General features: G+C 39.7%; 2 protein-coding genes across 2 annotated transcripts; one reads left to right on the top strand and one right to left on the bottom strand.

Moving 5' to 3' along the window:
• Nucleotides 1-5620: 5620 nt before the first annotated feature.
• Nucleotides 5621-12332, top strand: LOC139115506 (uncharacterized). Its single transcript, XM_070677642.1, has 5 exons — nt 5621-6241; nt 7179-7349; nt 8763-8895; nt 9239-9303; nt 10307-12332. Exons 1-5 carry the CDS (start codon nt 6034-6036, stop codon nt 10618-10620), a joined length of 891 nt encoding a protein of 296 aa, XP_070533743.1. The 5' UTR covers nt 5621-6033; the 3' UTR covers nt 10621-12332.
• Nucleotides 12333-14284: 1952 nt separating this feature from the next.
• Nucleotides 14285-18996, bottom strand: LOC139115507 (uncharacterized). The gene is made up of 5 exons (XM_070677643.1): nt 18688-18996; nt 18015-18221; nt 17129-17495; nt 16402-16622; nt 14285-15162 (listed from the first exon to the last, which is right to left on the bottom strand). Exons 1-5 carry the CDS (start codon nt 18895-18897, stop codon nt 14647-14649), a joined length of 1521 nt encoding a protein of 506 aa, XP_070533744.1. The 5' UTR covers nt 18898-18996; the 3' UTR covers nt 14285-14646.
• Nucleotides 18997-21592: the final 2596 nt, after the last annotated feature.

The following is a 21592-nucleotide window of genomic DNA, read 5'->3' on the forward strand; positions in this document are numbered from 1 at the left end:
TCGAGCACGGGCAAGAAAATGTGAGCACGTTATTAATTAAAGTAAGCCTGGAAGTGCTAGTCGTGTTCCTTGCTATTCAAGGTATTTGTGGGTACGATGTGCACATGGCGGAGGTTCTTCGAGAATAGGTGGATACCGTGGAAATCTAGCTGTGATATCGCAGCGGCGAACGCGTTCAAATCGAAGGTCACCGCCACGGTCAGTGGAAACATTTAATTGCTACGGATTTGTCGCTGATATGTTTGGCGGAAGAGGGGCAGAGGAGTCGGTCACAGTCGATGACGGTGTGCTCACTGTCGTCGGAATTTCATCTGGACGTTTGTAATGGACGTACGTGATGACGGTGTCATCGAATAATATGGATAAGGTGTATAATGCTGACAAACACGATCGCAGTAATCTATATTGAGCTGCCTGCCGCGGTGTTTGTTCAGTTGATGCTTCGCTGAAGCTACCACCTCCATTGATCGCATGAAGCTGCTTTGGAGCAACCTTACAACTGCTATAAAGTTCGAAAAATACATCGTCCAACTAGAGAAATGAAACTCATTCCACGTTTTGATGTTGATCAGACACATGTACATTCGGGTATGATGAGAGGTCTTATCAAAGGTCACGAGCGTTCATTGGCCGTACGATCAATTATGTCAGCATATCTAATAACGTTAAATCATGGCTCCGCCCTCGGCCCCGCTTGGCGGCTACATTCAAATTTCGCAAACGGCCCTAAAAGATCCCGGATGCTGTCGATTCCGCTAAGACAGCATCATTTCGTTGGCGATATACACCTTCTCGCAGCCCCAAACTTCACAAATTTTCCGTCTAAGTGGTCAAAACTGGGTAGATTTGATGGCTGATTTATGGACTTGCCAACACCGGGAGAAATTTTGAGAATCAACATGCAGAAGTGAAGAAAACGGAGGTAATTCATGGGTATGTCAGTTTACTGTCGAGTGGAGCTGGCTATACACTGTGTAGTAACTCTCGCCGTAGACTGAACCTGGGCAATGGTAACTCTCGCCGTAGACTGAACCTGGGCAATGGTGTCACTTGTATAATTTGGCATATACATTGTGAAACTATATAAGGGTTTCCAGAGGGTTGTTCACATAAGCACATTACAATGTGTAAAATATGATTTATTAACCATAATCATAATTTATTAATAATCATAATTATCACAACAATGGAGTTTCCAGACAGCATTTACACAAAGTAGACGACATGGTTTGTAAAAAAAGTTTTAATATTCTGTAACATTCATATTAATAATTTATTAATATTCATAATTATTTTTTATGATAATAATAGGAAAAAATCATCACAAATTATGCCTACTGGACCTGTGTATAGGTAGGACATAAGTTGTCTGAATAAGACTAGTGCATGGACCAGTGCGTGGTAATGTTATCTCAATCTTCACCACAGAGTGCCAATCATAAACTCTCATTTATAACCCTTGGAAGAGCTGGTTTTTCATTTGTACAAACAGAATTTCTGACTGCATCAAGTTGGCTTAATCAACAGTAAAGTGGCCTCCAAAGTTGCAGTGTCTCTACAGTTCAAAGTTACATGTATTAGCCGAAATGATCACTTCTCCTGGACCTCACTTTAAACTCGTTTGGGTTGTTTGGGTGTAAACTGAAACCACGAATGAGGCCAGACAAAGAGTCTCCACATGACTACACCCCACTCAGAAGGGAACCAGCTGCACTATTTGGACGAAACCACTCATTTACAACACGTGAAATCGACACAAACAAAAATAATTTTATTGAAATTCAGAGAGCAGTAAATGAGACCACAAGTGTAGATTGAAAAATTATCTTTATTTTAGTAGTGTAGTGTATTATATCCCCATTATATCAACACAAATATCATAATTATCTTTATTCATTTTGAATCCCATGAAGCAACAAGCAGCCACCCCTACACTGAATTTACAAAACCCAGATAAACTTTGTGGCAACATACCCCCTGCTTGCACAAAGTGTCTGCAGCTGACTGAAATGAAAAACGATATCGCTGACAAGTTACCAAAGTCGCTCGCTAATTACCAAGTGAATTCGCTATATGGCCAGCAATACAGCTGGGTAATTTGCAAATTAGGTGTCCCATTTCCAATCGCCTATGGCCGCGCTGCTACGAGACCGCAGCTCAGAGTTTTCGCTAATTTCTCTCTACATCATGAACCTAGATTTATGGCATGTGAAAGTGGTTTTGCCATTCGCAGGTTCCTGTTTTCATATGAATAAATCATTGTTTTTGTTAATATTGCACGAACACCAACATAGACAAACACCTGCAGAAAGGAGTAGCTTTATTCCACTTTCGATAATAATTTGTGGATGAATTTAACCCTTTGAACAAGTCTATTTAGGCTATGTCCCCTTTATAAAACAAACCAAGTCAATATTTACCAGATTTTTACCAAAATATTAAGAAAAAAATGTAGCAAAATAAATATGATGTCTATTTGGTCCAAAATTATCAAAAATTACAGAAAAATTCATAAAAATTCTTTTGTAGATAAGCATTCTTATCTTGGTGTCATTTACAACTGCAATGGCGATGATAATGATGATATTAAGCGTCAAATGAGGTTTTTATGCCAGAGCTAACATGTTAATCCGTGAGTTTTGGAACTGTTCGTACTCTGTCAAAACGAGACTTGTTATAACATATTGTACTTCTATGTACTGTTTCACATCTTTGGAGTAAGTTCACAAATCAGTGTATCAATAATGTTCGCGTTGCTTATAACACAACGGTTTTAGAATCTTGTTTGGTATTGACAGAAGAAGAGGCACTTCCACTTGGTAACATTTTTAAAACACATTTTTTTAATGCCAACGGTCGATATTTGACGTGGCGACTGCGCGCGGATCGCGAGATATAGATAAAAACATGTCATTTCCCGAGCGTATTTTTCACATCCCGAAGTTTTACGATCGTTTCTGATTTTGACCCGAAATCCCCCGAAGGTTTGTTGTTGTGCTGATTGACGATATTCTAGGGAGTCTACAATAAGTTCGAACGACGCAATTAATTTACTTCCACTGCAAAGACTTTATATACAGCATTATGCCATTACCTCAGGTAAGTTTTGTAATAAAACTTCTCCTTAGTTTTTGTCGTTTTCATTATTCTAAATCAGTTGTACTATATTTTTAACCAATACCACATAAACATCAGTTTTTACGTGTCAAATATTAGCCGCCTCCGATGACTACATTTTGTCGTCTGCCACAGTACGCCGCGCGCGTGGTGTGCGTCTATGCATACCACTCGGCGACCGCCATGTATCAACCGCACGTATCTGTGCTAGTCACCTCTGGTGGAATCAAACTTTGTTTTCCGTTTTTTCTCGGAGTCAGTAAGACTAGGCTTTCCCCCGGGGGCATGACCTATCACCGACGCGAGTGGTACTGTGGCGTACAGCAGCGTTAGCGAAGACTCGTACTCCATAGCTTAGTTGACAATGGCCCCAGTGCCGAACGTTCGAAGTTCGGAAGCTGAATTTAGGTGGGCCACCGGAATTCAAACTTTTACTTTTTTGAGGACATGTTTTTATCGATATCTCGTGATCCGCGCGCAGTCGCCACGTCAAATATCGACCGTTGGCATTAAAAAAATGTGCTTTAAAAATGTTACCAAGTGGGAGTGCCACTTTAAGTATCTCGAACACTTTTGTTCAGAGCAACATTTTGACTTTCGAAAGCAAACAGCGCACATTACGCTCGAAATTTATATGAGGCTGATGAATATTGAAAACTCTCTTATTAGTGCTGCTGTCAATACATATATTATGTGTGATATCCTGTTCTGGAAAAGACTGTTTTCCGACTGTTTTTAAAGTTTTCTCTGTCTGACAGTTTTAATTTCCATCATGATTCAGGTTTTTTTATAGTTTTTTTTATAGTTTATCAGTCCCCCCTTTTTTCTGTATGTTCTTTGGTGTATGAGCTGGTTCTCGAAATAAATAAATAAATAAAAAATAAAAAAATAAAAAAAAATGGTAAAATTTTGCACTAAAATTTTGGCGGAAGAAATTACAGCGCTCAAAGGATTAAGTGGGATATACCTCCCCGCCACAATGCTGTCATGGCATGGGAAGAAAGTTAATGTAAAATACTTCAAAAGAAATGTGTCAAATGGATGTCCTTAAATTCGTATTTTAACAATCCCTTTCTGACACTTTTCGCAACTCCTACCGATTAAAACCCATACTTGAGCCACTAAGTCGTAAACGTTACCTGCGCCATTGAAAACGTGCCGTTGTCAAGAATTTTGTTACCGAAAAAAGCATACGGCGCTCTCTACAGTAGAATGAATTCCCTGTTCACTTGCTATGCACAAATGTTTTCACCTTTTCTTGTAATCAAATTTGTCATTACAATTTCATATGAGGATATATTTACGTGAAACATGCATAATTGATGACAAATACTTCCGTTTAACAGATCGATACCTTTTCGTAATGATAATTGACGCATGAAGTTTTGGACACGTATTTGTTGTTACGTGTCAAAAACATGACTCAACACTGAAACGACTGTAAGGAATTAAATGGAATATCCCGTCTACGCTCTTTTCTGTGCTGAACCAGTGAAATGCGTGCGACTTTGACCGAACAAACGACTTCATTGAAGCGCCGCTGTCGTTTTCCTTCGATTTGCCTATATACGCTTCGCCATCTCTTGATAATTTTCTCGACTGTTATTTAATGCATGTCTTCCCATCTACGGTAATACACGCCTTGAAAGTGAAAGATTTAAACTTTCGCTCAAATTTTCCTCAATGAGACTTTCTGCCATTCTCTTACCAAACAAAGAATAAAAATCTTGGACCACCGTGCAAAGTTTATTGCTGACTAGAGAAACAAATTACTTAACGTTTACCGATATTTGAAATTCAAAATGGCCGCCATCCTTGTGTTAACTTCATGGAGATGAAATAAAATTTTCGAATTTTGAAAAATCAAGAGGGTGAAAGTGTTTCTGACTCTACGACCTTCAAAATGAGCCCCCACAAGTGTAGATCAGAAAAAGTTTGAGAGTCCGAATATCTGTTCTTACGCTGTACCGTCCGCTTTTATATTACACTGCCTAGCTCAAGTCTGCCCTGCCTTCAGGAGTTTCCATCTTGCTTTACAACCTCTTGGGGTTATTGTGATATCATAAACCCTAGAACTGCTAATTAATGAGAAATATTTCAGAGCGTAATGGGAAACACTTAAACTTTTAATGGTGAAGTCTTTTACGCCATTTTAATGTGATGATTCGTCCTTATACACAAATCGTCAAATTATCAGGCGGTTTGTCTCTTTCAACGCGATTACAAGTCAGCGGTAATGGCGATCTGCTTGGTGCTGGAATTTCTCATGTATGCTTCGAATCGATGTTACTAATTGCCGAGGACGAATAATTTAATCGATTTAATATCACTTCTCTCTGTTGAAGAATGGGGTCACAATGTGATAATTTAATTGAGGTCTTAGCTTTTACCAGTTTTTTGTTTGCATTGACATCAAATGCTCACTTCACTTACAAGGGCCATGGTCAATAACTGTAGTCCTATCTATAAAATGTGACACTTTGGAGCGTCCCGAATTATACCAAAAATGGCTGTTCTGTCTGATGGTTATGTGACTGCAAAGAAGACGAACAGGTGATCTCCTTTCTAGTCAACATTGTGACAAGACTTGTAACGGTCAGGTCCCATGGCACATGACCAAACCAATTAGCATGCATGGGCATATTTGAGTGACATGGTCACTGGACAAATTTGAACAGATCGTATTTGCTTTCCATAATTATTGCAATTATAAAGGAAATCAATTTCGTGTAATGAATCGAATTATGCAAATTAGCCTTGTTAGTGTCATATCCATCACGAAAGCTGCCGAAAGTGATGGTGTGATGTCTCTACCTTCTTTTCCTTGCACTTTTGATTTCTGAGTCGACTCCGAATATAACAGCGCGACTGTTCATGGTCCACCGAGCTAAAAGCCACTGGTAGTGCCCAGCGAATATGCCGCAGCTATACTTTCTTCTGATCTTTCTACTCCGGGGAACAAATATTGTGTGCTCGGGCGAAGACTACTCTAATTCTGCGCCGTGGAGCTCGTTTACGGAATATACCGATGACCGCATCGAAGATTATTCGGAAAGCGGCGACGACGCCGACGATTTGGACACCGAGTATGAATCTGGGTCTGGAAATACTGAGAGCGTTTTGGGTAAGGCAATAAATGTGTTCATTTTTGTCTTGAAAAATATCAAAAGATCACGTTTAACGCAAGAAACCACAGCTTAAATATCTGTGACATCTCTTGTCCCGGATGTTCTGTAAGCTCTTTAACAAACAACCGAACCCAAGCACAAAGTAAACCTCTAATATTATTGATTTTTACTCAGCACTAGCCTACCCTAATAGTCCCTTAAAATCCGACCTTTAAAGTGCATGTTGCCATTAGGTATTTCTGTCATGAAGTGATGGACCCTGTTGAAAGAGAAACGGACAAGATCATCGTTAACAGCATAAATACAATAAGTGCATGACTGACATATTACAATAACTTAATGGATGATACCCTGAGATCCTGTGAATTATTAACAAGCTACTGTGCATTGTAGTTGTACGGCCCACGAATTATAACTTTAAGTTAAAAATGCTCGAAAATTACACAAATATTTGTACACACATGTGTACGCATATATACGTCATGAATACATAAAGACAAGCATAAATACGGATACATACACACATAGATACATACATAGATACATACATAGATACATACATAGATACATACATACATACATACATACATAGATACATACATACATACATACATACATACATACATACATACATACATACATACATACATACATACATACATACATACATACATACATACATACATACATACATACATACATACATACATACATACATACATACATACATACATACATAATACATACATACATACATACATACATACATACATACATACATACATACATACATACATACATACATACATACATACATACATACATACATACATACATACATACATACATACTCCCTTTTTAAGTTTTGTGTATCCTAGCTAAACATACAGATTCTAATGAAAGAAAAAATACGAAATATTATCATTTTTCTAGAACTAAACGATGTGGAGTATGAATTTATGCACACTGCAATGACTCGGTACGACGCTCAGACACTCTGCGAGGAACGACAAAGTGGAGGCGCCCTTGCCAGAGTAGCAAACAGGCTGGTCCAATATGCACTTACTGACTTCATATTGAACGACTTGTCCTCGTCTGGTCAAGGTTAGTGATGTCACAAATTATGACAATGCACGTAAATCATTTGGTTTTCTTCATTTTGTTTGATGCTTTAGATAATTGACTCGCCCTTTTCAAAGTTGTACCTTTAGGATATCATGAAACTGCTATTACAAAAACAATCAATTAGTAGATGACCCTGTGAAGGCCTCCCTGTTGATACTACTATATAACTGTGCGACAACTGTTTGCCATTGAACTTGTAAATTTAGAATATCAAAACAAGTAGCAATTTCCTCTTTTTTGAAATGCAAATCGGGGTGATAGTAATACATAGGAAATAAGAAGAATTTAACACATCTGCAAGGCTAAAAAATCTAGTGTATTATTCGTTTGAAGCTACTGGCAAGTAATCGCATTAAGATTATCTGTCGATGTCCGGTGAAAGGACGCTGGGAAGTGTTGACTCACAACACTAGAAGCAGTGATCTTGGAATGTTGGACTATAATTGGTTTTTGAAAGAGGTGTTTGCTTTTAAAGGCTAAAATATGTTGTGCTGCCGTACGATGTACACAACGTTATTTTGTTAATAGTCCTACTACAGACAAGCGGTATTTTTGCCCGATAGCAGGTACAGGCGTACGGAATGTTTCGTAGATCGTCGTCGGATGGGAAGTGACTGACGTGAGGCCGAAGGCCGAACCTCGGTACTGTATAATATTCGTGTAATACGTATAATACTGAGTAATACTTATACAGTACCGAGGTTCGGCCTTCGGCCTCACAGTGTCAGTCACTTCCCATCCGACGACGATCTACGAAACGTTCCGTACGCCTGTGATAGCAGGTACGCTAACCTCGATTACTGTCAAGGTAAGGGGCCGCCCACACTCAAAACACTCGCACGACAAACAAAATTCATCGCAGTAACCAGTGTTGCGTCTCCAGGCTCATACTCCAAAGATATCACGTGACTGTGGTACAAACAGCCCACATGTACAAACAAGTGTGGATGCACGTATTTTGTGCAGGTGGTTTTGTTTGTGTCGTGGTCCATTCGGAATTCCAGGTTTATACTATCGACACAGCGATATTTTTAAATATCTGTTCATTTCGAACATAAGTAGCAAACTCCTCGGTTTATCATCAGAAAGTAGTTCCGATTCCTATAGCTTTTATACCGGCGTCTTTGAATTATCAACGTTGACAACCGTTGCTTGGGTGAGTCACATGACTATATAATCGGTATCCAGGGTGTTTCTTGGGAAACAATTCAATGATTTTGACGGCAAAACAAGACATTCAAGAAAAACATTTCATGGGTGCATATTGCAAAAACAGGAACTGAAATATGGTCGTGAAATTCGTTTTAAGTCAGATATTTGCACGTATTATAATTGAACTTGATTGGGTCTTCTACTTACTGATTAAACTCTGTCATTTTTTTGTCCTATTAGGATATTGGATCGATGGCAGTAAAGCTACCGGCGATAGCTGGACGTACATGGATGGAACTCCGTTGGACTTTTCAGCTTGGGGCCCTGGTGAACCCAATAGCAATGGTGAAGATTTGTGTTTATCGATGGTGTGGTAAGTGCTGTATAGTATTTTAACATCTCATTCCCCTCCCCACCATGAATGGATGAATGAAGTTATGATGAGACAGAAGACCAAAAATATACCAGTTATGGACGGGGATATTTCATACCAGCTCTGAATAAATATATACAACAGTTCAACGGTTAGATTTGATTTCTGCAATCGTTTGCATACAAATTTCCCCTGCATTTATTTAATTTTGACAATCTCGCTGCAGTCAAGAATTTTAACGCAAGTCTGCTTTCGTAAAAGAGCAGTGTCAAAGCACGCAACATTGCCTGCACATGTAGTGACACAAACATTAACAGTAATATTCAAACCAATCTTTTCCCAGGAATTATGGTTATAAGTGGAAAGCACGGAGCTGTAAGGAAAAGTCTAGTTTTATATGCCAGTACGGTGAGTAGTTTTCATTTATTGAATAAAATTTCTTCGTAAACCTTCAGTTTTTACACCAATGTACTCGCTAAATAGTATGTATGTATGTATGTATGTATGTATGTATGTATGTATGTATGTATGTATGTATGTATGTATGTATGTATGTATGTATGTATGTATGTATGTATGTGTGTGTGTGTGTGTGTGTGTTGTGTGTGTGTATGTATGTATGTATGTATGTGTGTGTGTGTGTGTGTGTATGTATGTATAGGTGTGTGTGTGTGTATGTATGTATGTATGTATGTATGTATGTATGTATGTATGTATGTATGTATGTATGTATGTATGTATGAATGTATGTATGTATGTGTGTGTGTATGTATATGTGTGTCTTTGGATGTATACATGCATCCTTGGTAATACGATTTTGACAGTTCGTCTGTTGTCTGCAAAGAGGCTTAATTTAAAATCATTTAAATCTTTAACTCCTCCGTACGTCTTTCAAAGGCACCGTTCAGTTGTACACGTTACCAAACAAAAATGTCACACTGTGGTCACGTATCCTTCCGACATGCTCTTACGAGAAATGCATCTCATGGCTCCATTGTTTAATTGCGTTTGTCGTGGCAAGGACATTAAACTAATAGAAATTCAAAGCGGGGAGTAAGAGAGCTCCGAAAGTAATTGCAAATATTAATTGCATCTTGAATATCCCTACTGAGACCGCTATTAAGGTTGGTGTCACACAGGGTGCAACCGCATCTATAAGTTTGTTCCGTTATATCTTTTACATGGCTGTTTTCTGTGAGTAAAGAAGGGACCATTTGACCTTGCGAAGGGTGTTCATAATTCTCTGAAGGTAAAAAATTGTCAAGAACTTTTGCAAATTGATGTTCACAACTCCGCAAAAAGTGTTCATTTTCGGAACGCGAAAAAATGCATCATCCCCACCACCCCTCGCTAAACATCGAATGGTCCATGCCTCACTCACTCACTACCAAGTATTCACTCTCTCAATCAGCCCAAGCCACAGACTCTGAAGTTCAAGAACCGGTCACTTACAACAGAGATGTCGAGTGCATCGTGACAGATATTACATCCGGGACAGGCAACTCTGAATCAAACCTAGCTTGTTGCAAGGCCTGCAAAGGTACGCCCAGCTGTGTGACGTGGACTGTAGCACTGGGGTCAATGACACCTGGCGATTGCTGGATGCAACACGATACATCGGTGCCGACGTCGGACTCAGGTACTGGGACTTCGAACAGAGAGCTCGCGTCGGTGAAGGCGACGTCAATAGTCTTGTTTCTTTGGCAACTACGAATGTTGATGTGAAATATACACACGGTGTTGGCCAAACAGCCAAAATCATCACCTTATGAAGAGAACAGTTTCATCCGTTTAATAAAGAACAGTTTAAGTGTCAAGTTCAACAAAATTCATCACATTGTCTGCATACTTATAGAACACTGTCGTGGATAAAGATATCCTTCACATGCATGGATAGAGGAAACCATTCACAATACACGCATCTATCCTGCAAGGAAAAGGGGCGTGGATAACTAAAACAGGTGCGCGGCTAACACGAAGTTTGGAAAATGCAAAATTCCGAGGACAAAAACATAGTTTGAACTTTCCAGAAATAAATGATTGGATGGGTCAAATTTCGAGTTTTAAGTGTTGATAGGTTCTTGAACAATCAGCGTTTCAAAACAAACTCTGAATATTGATTGAGAGTCGCGCACGTATACATTGACCTTGGCAAAGAGTTTTGTTTTCCATGTTTTCATTATCCGCGATCCCCAATGATTTTCAAGTTGATCGTCTGCTTTTTGAAGGTCAACAAAGCATTGAGTGTTTGCAGGTAGAGAGAGCAACGGCTTGATGAAAAACTGTATGTGAGTGTTAAGGTAGAATGCACCTCGGGGACAGATATTCGGACTCTCAGGTTTATTACAAAATATTACAAAATTATTTTAGCCTACTAGTACCGCTTGTGGGGGAAGGGGCGCACGTTGAAAGCTTATGGACGGCGTAGATAAAGTTTAAACCGGTTTAGTTTTGTGAACTTCCGACGACGGCCATTTTGAATTTCAAATATCGGTATATATACTGAGTAATGTGTCTCTGTTGCCAAAATTTGCAAGGTGACCCCGATTTTTATTTTTGATTTTGAAGGAGAATAGTTTAAGGTTAGCTTGATGAAAGTTTGAGCAAAAGTTTAAGTCTTTCATTTGCGAGGTGCGAACTACCTTAATCTCAGAATGGGTTACGGTTTGATTTGATTTGTAAATGGATGTTCAATGTTTGCCTTTTCTGTGGCTGCAACAAACGCGGCGTTCACGTTGTCAGCCTCCAGTAAATGCACATTAACACGACAGAACAGAGAACAGCACAGCACAGCATGATAGAATAGCACGGCGTAGCTTACTGTAATATAAGATAACATAACGAATGTACATTGTTACTTGTATCCATCTCTGACATTCAAGGCGCTTATACACGTCGTAACTATAACATTTTATGCTCTCTAAGTACGTCGCCATCAAGACATTGGGAAAGCCTGATAGAGCTGAAAGGACGTAGGTATAGGCAGAATCATAAGGACACGGGGAACCTCGACTTGTTTTGCGATCCCGGGAGAGGAGGTTTTTTGTAAATAATAAATAGAGAATGGGGTTCGAGGTTCGATGGGTATAATCCCGAAGAATAATTGGCGCGTTTCTCAGATTTCCATCAATTTCAATATTTTTAACATATAGCACAATGTACCCGGGTATTAATCAGTCAACGGGGCATGTTTTGTTCAGATAATTCGTTGGTTTACTTGATTTGATTCTTAACTTTCCGGAGTGATCGTTCCAGAGTGCATACATCATGAATTAACTTTGACGTCGAGCATTGTAGTGGAATGATTTTCTCTCATTTCCAAGTTAATTCCTTATTTGTTTGCATTTCAATTAAACAGCCGAGGAATTCCATCTGTATCGTGCGGGTACAATACTTGTTGTGTTGTTGCTTATTAAATGAATCTAAAGTTTTGTGAACTAATGACTTTTGCTACACTTTTTTTTTACATTTTATTGCAATGACACGCACATAATGTCGTCTGCGTAAAATAGACCCGGGAGCGAGAGGTTATTTACATAGAGTGACGCATAGATTGACTCATTCCACGTTCTTTCAAAAGCTACCCTTATGAGGGATCTTGTCAAATTCAAACAGTCAGTCTCCCGAGGTAAGCGCGGTCCACGCCCAGACACAACTGGATGGGCTATGCACGCCTATACACGGGCCCTTTTAAATAGTATACAAAAAGTTCTCGCATAAGTGAACAAACATTACTTTTCACACCTTTTCATACCTCTAAATATGGTAACTGAGTGAGATATTTTTCGCGCGCGAGCTAGCTAGTTTGTGCGACATAAACACGTCCGATCAATGTTTTGTCAATGCGCAAGGCGTTTTATTCCGATTCAGTTCTCCCTCTGACTGAATCCTGTCAGGTCATACCTGGATATGAACAATATTTCGCATTTTCTGAAATAATCTACGCAAAATGCCGATGAAAAGCCAAATGCACTCAGCCGATCTCGTAGGTGAAAGAAAATGCCATTTTATTATAGTCACAGCGCAATAAACTCGACCGATAAAAGTACCGCGCTCTGATTAATCAGAACCAATCGAGACACAGCAACGGACGCAACACGGTGACATGTGACACCAACCGTATCAAGTCATGAACTATGCAGTGACCGTGAACCTGTAATATCACATTAGGGTTTAGCCCATTAGCTGTACAGAGAAGGATTGAGAACGTACTTTCAATTGAAAATGGAGTTTTTACCCCGTCTTCTTCCTCACCGGTGTTATGCCGGCCTTGCTGAACGCGCGTATACAACAGCTGGCTCAGACCGACTACCTAATATACTTTGCGGCAAGACCGTGACGCTTTAGACAAGTCATAACATGTGCTTTCGAAAGACGTTATATATTTCATCCCAAACAAAAATATTGAATGCCTTTTGATTTAGTTTTAAATCATTAAATTGTCTCAGTAACATTTTAATTTTTCTCTTGCAAATCTTTATCAATGTAAAGAAAGTCGCGCCGGGCGTGACATGTGATGACGCACTCACAAGCATTATGGGATTTCGATGGCGGCGAACATGTGGTCGAAGAAATTTGTCTTATCGCACCGTAGTGACGTACGCCTATCAGTGAGCCGCTTGTGACCGTTCTCGGTTGTGCACTTTTAAACAATACTTTCAAACTTCGGAGATTTTCTTTCCCGATATGCACGTCGGCAACCAGACAAGCAAACTGTTACGTGATTTCGCAAATTTTTAACCCACAGCCGACAGACTGACAGAATCACGGGCGCGTGCAGTGTTGCTGGAATATAACAGCAGGGATCTGAAGTTAGAGCGCCTCCAACTGGTATGCGAGACGAGGCTTCGGCCGAGCCGTAATGGAAAAGGAAATCATTCAATCTCTTTTGTTTAATACCACACTACACCTCGGCTAAGGCCTGGCCTGGCATGGCCGTGGGAGAGGGGGCGCACTAACTTCAGATCCCAGCTGGTCTATCCAAGCAGCACTGCATGCGCCTGTGGACAGAACAACGCCGGGGGACTTTGCAAAGAGGTCCGCATCCCAAAGCCATATGAATCGCTAACAGATTAGCATTATTTTGAAATGACCGCCTTTATAAAGAACAGAAAACTGACATGTACTACGAAGATATGAGTATATTAAGCTTTATATCATGTGTATTTGTTTGCTATGGTTTTCACTGGTCGACCAATAAAGAATAATCAGCCGAACTCATAGCAAAAAACCTCATGAAGCAAACTTCAAACATGGCTGACGTTAGGTACACATGATAGTCTACTGGATGAAGATGACAGTAAGCAGTATTTTTAGAAAGCACAGAGCCATGGCCATCATAAAAAGGTTTAGTGCAATCATGAGTGATGGTAAACACATAAAAAACCAATTCAGTGCGGAAATTTCACTATTTATTAACATTTTACATAAAATTAATTATTCGATCAGAGCAAAAGCGCGGACAGCTATATGTGCAATGTCACCATTGCGATTTGCTCAATCACGAGAGTGCTTCTACAAACAACGCAATATCATTGTCATGTCGGCGAGCGAAAAATACTTGTCAGTTAGAATTTTCTGCGAGGGAAAACGTTACAATCGATGTGCAGTCATTCAGTGATTTGTTCATCGTGCGTTAACTTGAAAAACTTTTTCAGTCGTTTTCATACTATTTATGATACAGTAATGAGCTTTATCCTGTTAAGCAATATATCTAAGTACAGTGTGTTGTCATGTGACAACATGGCTTCTTCACTTGGAGGAGTTGTCCATATCTTCTTCGCATGAATCGAACTGAAGGTTGCTTCTGAAGACGATAGCCTGTGAGCGCAAGATTTGGGTGATAGTGCTGTACAGTTTCTGCCCTGTCACCGACTCGATCCTCAGCGTGAAGGGAGCTTCCACTTTCCCGGCACCGTCGGGCCTCACGAAGAAGTTGTAGTCGGTCCTTTCCAGTTTGATCCACTTTCCCCCCTCAGCTCTTTGTACCGACAGAGATTTGACTTTGTACCGGTGGTTGAGAACCTGCAGGGCGAACCAGTACTTGGAGCTGCCGTCTTTGAACCGCAAACTGAGTGTACCGTGTACCGGGCACTCCACCACCCTCCAGAAAATCTCTATCCTCCCCTGCCTATCCCCGGCTATCAAGTCGAACGCCTCCTTGCTGAGGTCAATGTCACCTTCGTGACATTCGGGACACGAATCAACAATCTTGACCATGACGACATCACCCTCCGGTCCAGTTATCTCAACACATTCTCCACAAACCTACAACAAGAAAAGAAAACAGCCCGTTAAGACAATATGCACTTCGAACATAGAAGTGTTTAAATATTTTCTCAAACTTTCTTTTTTCTTTTTTTTTTGACTAAAATTTACGTCATCTCTTTCACAATAAAGAATAAAAAAATCAGAGGCACCAAGGAAAAGTATTGGGTAGATAAACAACGCACCTATTGTAACCGATATTTGAAATTCAAATGGCAGCTATCTCTAAAGTTATCGCGAATTTTAAATTTTGACTCTCCCGAAAAAAAAGGCCGGTGAAAATTTCCTTCATTCCATCTGCTTCAAAATGAATCTACACAAGCAAAAGACCAGAAAATTGTGTAAAAATTTTGAGTTTCCAAAAATCTGTCCCCAAGACAATCCTGCTTCGTGTATCATCATGAATTATAATCTAGGGATGTCGAAGTGTATTTAACATCAATTAAGACGCCAAAAGGAGTTATGGGAGAGACATAAACTGCAGTTAGCGGTATCCTCGCAGCCTCTTTCCGTTGGAATGGCATAAACTGATTCCACCATGAGGGGTTCAAGCTCAGCTAGCCTTGTTTTTAACAAAAAGCAAACGGAAGTGTACACGCATCGGACCTGCAAACGCGCAAGCAAAATCCACATGCACAACAAGAGTGAGAGGCTCGATAAAGAAGAGCAAAGAAAAACAGACAGCGAAACAAAAGTGCAAACCGCAACAATAAACTGTAAAAAGTAGCCATCCTCACTGAGAATTTGGACAGATTGTATGGCCACAGTATCTGTTAGGATTGGAATAAGTATGTGCAATCACCCATGTCATTTTGACTTTCGGAAGAGATAAAACGATAGAAGGGCCATCGTGTTTTGTTCTATTGCTTAGAGACAGAGGTTAATGTTAAGTCACTTGGTTTTTCGCTGTACGCGTAAAACGTAAGTCTATGCTATGCTTTCGTTCCTGCTTAATGTGACTATAATCGCATGATGTTAGGTATATAGTACGGACCTCGAAACAGAGAAGACTTAAACTTCTGCTTAAACTTTCCTGAAGATCACTCTCTTTGAAATACAAGTATTAAAATCATCGGTCACAATCATAATCTATATGTTACCTTGTAAAATAATCATCTTACATTCACCGATATTTGAAATTCAGAAAGACCCTATCCCGGTGTGAACCAGACCAAACAAAGTATTTTGAGTGTCCGAACGTCCCTGAGGCACAGTCTACCATAAGACCATTTAAATTACCTCTGACTTTTCCCAAGAGGGCTTGTTCATTGCTCCAATCATAATGTCACCTTGGTTATCAATCATGCAGTTTCCTTTGCCGGCCGCAGCCTCAGGTGCTCCTCTGTAGAAGGTACCATCACCGTGGTGGCGCCGTCTCCCCGTTCCCGGCCTTTTACAGCCGCTCCTGCCGCTGCTCGTTTGGCCGCTGCTCGTCTGTTCAGGAGATTCCTCATCGGTATCTGTGACGACACAAAAAGGAAGTTTCCCCAATAACGATGTTTTGTCGTTTATGATCTACGTTGCTGGCTGAAGTTTGGTTCACAAACCAGTTTCAACGTGATTGTACAATGTAATATAGTATTTGTAATGGAAATATTATGCAGTGAACGGATAGATGTGGAATATATATGCATGGTGTCCCGGCATAATGAGGCCTTCTTGCAAACTATGCATACTGAAACAAGACTGAGTCATATACTTTGTATGAATAGAGACTATTAATTAATTAATTAATAAAAAATTCTGTGCTTCAAGTATTGGATGCTTTGCAGCAGCAGCACTTTTATGTCCTTCACTGTCGTCACACTTGATTCATATACATCGAAGTTGAAAAACGCAGTTTCGGGTTCAGAACCTGTTTTATAATATCCTCGGATCACTGGTATCAACTTTGAACTTCATATGCTATGCTGATTATAAACTATCTGCTGTTTTACTCGAATAACTTTATTTCCCATTTTCATACCTTCTGTTTGGGGTTCGTCATCGAGTTCCTCGTTTTCTTCTTCAACGTCTTCGTGTTCTTCAACTTCTTCCTGTTCTTCGACTTCTTCGCCACATGCGGGGAACTGTGAACTCCCCCGCACAAAGGTGTCAACAGTAATCTCTCTTATAGTGTGTTGGAGTTTGACTCCCGTGGTCGACGTTACCTGTACTTCAATGGGAAATGCCATCAAGCCGGAACTGCCCTTTTTAATGAAGAAATTGGCGCCGTTTCGCTCTGTCTGGATCCAGTCTGTGTCGCCTCGGCTCCTTACCTCGATGGAATCGATCGGATATCGATGGTTGTAAACTTGCAAGCCGAAATTGCGTTCTGAACTCCGGTCTTTAAACTTGAACAAAATGATAAAAATCGTGTAATCGTAATATTTGCCAAATACATCTCTGACTAGAATGACGTTTCGAGAACAAAGGGGTCTATATATAACATTATATACTGGGACACACATACACACGTACATGCACACATAAATGCAAATAAACATTGACACATATATACACTCATAGATAGAAAGACATCGTCACAGATACCTGACACAGATACATACAGATACATGGCGTACACAAATACACAATAACATCCATGTATACATCTGTCAATCCATCAATACATTTATCCATCCCTCCCCCGCCCTCCCTCTACACACGCGCACACACATATAAACACATACATACATACATACATACATACATACATACATACATACATACATACATACATACATACATACATACATACATACATACATACATACATACATACATACATACATACATACATACATACATACATACATACATACATACATATTATACATACAGCTTCAGTATAATAATCGTAAATTATTTACCTTATATCTAATATTTCCTCGGACTTGGCAAGGCACGACCTTCCAAGTGACATCAATCGGACCAGATGAAACATCGCCCTTCAATCTGTTGTAAGCGTCCTCGCTGAGTTTGAGTCCATTGTCATCGCATGCACTACACTTTCCGATAACCGTCACAAGGACAGTTTCTCCGTTAGCTCCTGTCACCTCCAAACATTCTCCACATACCTACAAAATATTTTTAACAGTTTGCTTCAAATACTTCAGTCGGAGAAGAGAGGGGGAGAGAGCGCGCGCGTGCTATTACTTTATTACTATGATTTAAGACTAGTATTCTGTAATCAACCAATGTATATAGTTTGAACGCAGCTTCCACTGTAATCTTGAATGAGAATCATGTTCATTTCGAATTTTGGAAACATGAAGGTATTCCTCTTTTTTAATATAGGGATGTCAGACTTTACCTGTCATCGCGGTTAACTTTTTTAAACGCATCTAAATTTCACACACTGAAAGTTTAAGTGGATAGAAGCTAGGCAAGTTACGAAATGAAAGTATTCCAAGATGTTAGCGACATTGGAATGTTCAGCTGCTTTTTTGCGGTAGTTGAAGTGGAACTAAGGTTCGATGATAACAGCGGAAAGCAATCTGTGGACAGTTTTCAACCCTTAAAAGTACCGCACCCATGCATTACCTTTGCGCCTTGATACATTGTCGTAGAAACGCCAGCCACCATTTCTCCACCTATGACGAAGTTACAGGCTTCCCGGCCGGACTCCGCCCTGCTCACGGCGTCGAACGACCTGGCTCGGCCGCTGAAAGTCTCGCTCATATCTTCGCATGACTCTGCGTTAATGCTGCCGATGCCAGCCAAGAACACGCAAAAAAGCGTGGACAGTAACATCGTGCCGATGTAACGTTTGGAGTGTGTGCGCCGGGTTTATATATACCTCCTCGCGCCAAAGTAAAACAGCCGCACGAACCCCCATCGACACAAAAGAATATGGATCGCCAACTGTTCCATATATTTGAATACTTATTCCTCGACGATATGAATGATGCACGTCAATTTACCAGTGTAATAGTCTTTTCTGTTTCCTACTAAAGCCTCCATTCGGTCTCAGTCATGTCTGAATTGGTCATTAGAGCAGGTACGGTGTTTTCAAAGAACGTATTTTTCACTCTGTGTAAGAAATGGGCACTTTTTGTCGCCTGTCTCAGTGGGAAACGTTCCGTGTGTATTAACAAGACACGTCAACCTAACAGAGCGTGCGGTGGTATGTTAATAACAATATATCAACTCGATATTGTTTGGGCGGAAAATGGCATGCATGGGACATATAAAAACTAGTAAATGAATGGAAATTGACGAGGCTATTCCGGTCACGAAAAACGCAATATAACGCTTTGGTTTCTGTATTGCAAGCAAAGGTTTCAAATGAAAGCAGCAGGCCGTACCAGTTTACATAAAAAACTTATAGTGAAAAAACATTCAATTATTCAATTGACGTCCTTTTGACTTGGATGCCTTGCTATCCAGTTGTCCGTTCGAAGTCTATATACCCATCACAAAAGCATCAATTTACCAAAGGAATTAACTTTCTCTTGGTGTTTTGTACGATCGGCATCCTACTTAAGAATCGGCCAAAACATGTTTATTTCGGCACATTTCCTGAAACTATCCCACTTGAAAGCCGACAGTAACTGCGATTTGGCGCAACAAATTTCGTGTAACATACGGCATGTACATAATTTTTTTAGCACCACAACCTTACACAGGAATTTCTCCTTGCATGTACACTATGTCCTATTCTGTGCACTCTTTCCGTCAGAGAAGTTGTATTGCAATGAAAACTGTTTTTGCGACTGAAATTCTGAAAGTAAAATGTATAATTAAGGTAGTATGCACCTCGAAAGTGTAAGACTTGAACTTTTGCTCAAACTTTCCATAAGGAATATTTCAACCAATCTCTTTCAAAATCGAGAATAAAAATCGGGGGTCACCGTGCAAATTTTGGTACTAGAGAAACAAATAACCAAAGATTTACCGATAGTTAAAATTCAAAATGGCCGCCATCCCTGTGTTAACTCAATGGAGAAAAATAAAATTTTCGATTTTCGAAAAACTAAGCCGGTGAAAAGTTTTCTTACACCAAGAGCTTTAAATGAACCCTCACAAGTGGTATATCAGAAAAGAATTGTAAAAGTTTGAAAGTCCGAATATCTGTCACCGAGGCGCGTTCTACCTTAAGTTTAGACTCGACAAATTTTGTCGTAGTGCCAGCCTAATCCAGTCCACTGCCCGATTTGTCATTGGTTCTAGCACTGAGACAGTCTTTTACAGTAGATTTGGTCCTATCCGATTCATGACTTGACAATTTTAAAGAAGCCGTTTCGGTAAATATCTCACTTTATTTCAAGTGAAATACGTCGTTCCACAGCCAGACAAGTTCCAGCTTTTCCAGCACAACTCGGCCAAATCGCTTTCGCCCCACCCGTACAGTGTCTTGGAAAACGAATATAACACACGACCACTTTGAGGTCTTCACACACTTGGGATAACAAATAACTTAAAACAAAATCTTCAACCGAATATAGGTATAGTTCTAGCAGAATACCAAACAATCGGCTGGAAAATTATGACATGAGTGTTCCTTTTTGTGAAAGGAACTCAGACGAAGGCCTGAGGGGTCTCTGCATGGATAAACTTCCCGTGAAACTTGACCCTTTGACTGCTGTAATTTTTTTAATGCAACATTTTTGCCAAATTTTGTGAACTTTCTATAAGTTTTTTCATAATTTTGGACCAAATGGCTATCACATTTCATCGGCTACAGTTTTTTATCAAAATTTTGGCAAAAATCAGAAAAAATTGACTGTGGTGTATTTTATAAAGGTGACAAAAATTAACTTTGGCGCTCAAAGGGTCATTTATTAGTATTGCCAACTGAGGCAAACACAGTTAAAGGGGAGGGGGTTGCTGGACCTGCGCTCAAAGGTTGTATGGAACCCATACGACCAATGTCACACTTTATCCAAGTTACGTTTGCGATTGATGACAGTTGAAACATATTTGTCATAATGTACATCGTAAAATTTAAAGGGACATTAGCAGTAACTTTTGACTAATTTTTCACTACTCTGTTTCAATGTATCAACTACAGAATTTTACTATAATCCGATCATCATGACCAATGCCCGGTGTCCTGCTTGCCAACGCAGCCTGTATACGTGAAATGACCATTGTTATTGTTGATAAATGTATTCTAGTCCGGACCTGAATACAAAATTTGAACAATAACAATGCAGATTATACTCATATAGGGTATATTTATGAGCTAAATATTAGGAATTTCTCCATGGTTCAGGGATTCAAACCAGAAACTGCAGATGATACACAGAACAAACAAAATTTTAAAAATGACCAAAGTTACAGTTAATGGATCTTTAAATGTTGTTGCTATGTTGACATGATTGTTTGTGTACACGAAAGTAGCAAAGGCCAAGTTCCGACGACCCCTCCATTCAACGTATTTCTCTATAATTATCCCATGATCTCTTCCTTTGCCATTAATGTTATTATTTTGTTTATTTATTTA

This window comes from Ptychodera flava, chromosome 17, assembly GCF_041260155.1.
Source record: "Ptychodera flava strain L36383 chromosome 17, AS_Pfla_20210202, whole genome shotgun sequence".
Classification (NCBI taxonomy): domain Eukaryota; kingdom Metazoa; phylum Hemichordata; class Enteropneusta; family Ptychoderidae; genus Ptychodera; species Ptychodera flava.

Coding starts and splice junctions, on each gene's coding strand:
- LOC139115507 (XM_070677643.1), bottom strand. CDS start 18,897: ATGTTACTGTCCACGCTTTTTTGCGTGTTCTTGGCTGGCATCGGCAGC. Junction 18,222..18,687: donor CAATGTATCAAGGCGCAAAG/GTAATGCATGGG, acceptor AATATTTTGTAG/GTATGTGGAGAATGTTTGGA. Junction 16,623..17,128: donor TGACGAACCCCAAACAGAAG/GTATGAAAATGG, acceptor GTGTCGTCACAG/ATACCGATGAGGAATCTCCT.
- LOC139115506 (XM_070677642.1), top strand. CDS start 6,034: ATGCCGCAGCTATACTTTCTTCTGATCTTTCTACTCCGGGGAACAAAT. Junction 6,242..7,178: donor AAATACTGAGAGCGTTTTGG/GTAAGGCAATAA, acceptor TCATTTTTCTAG/AACTAAACGATGTGGAGTAT. Junction 8,896..9,238: donor TTGTGTTTATCGATGGTGTG/GTAAGTGCTGTA, acceptor ATCTTTTCCCAG/GAATTATGGTTATAAGTGGA.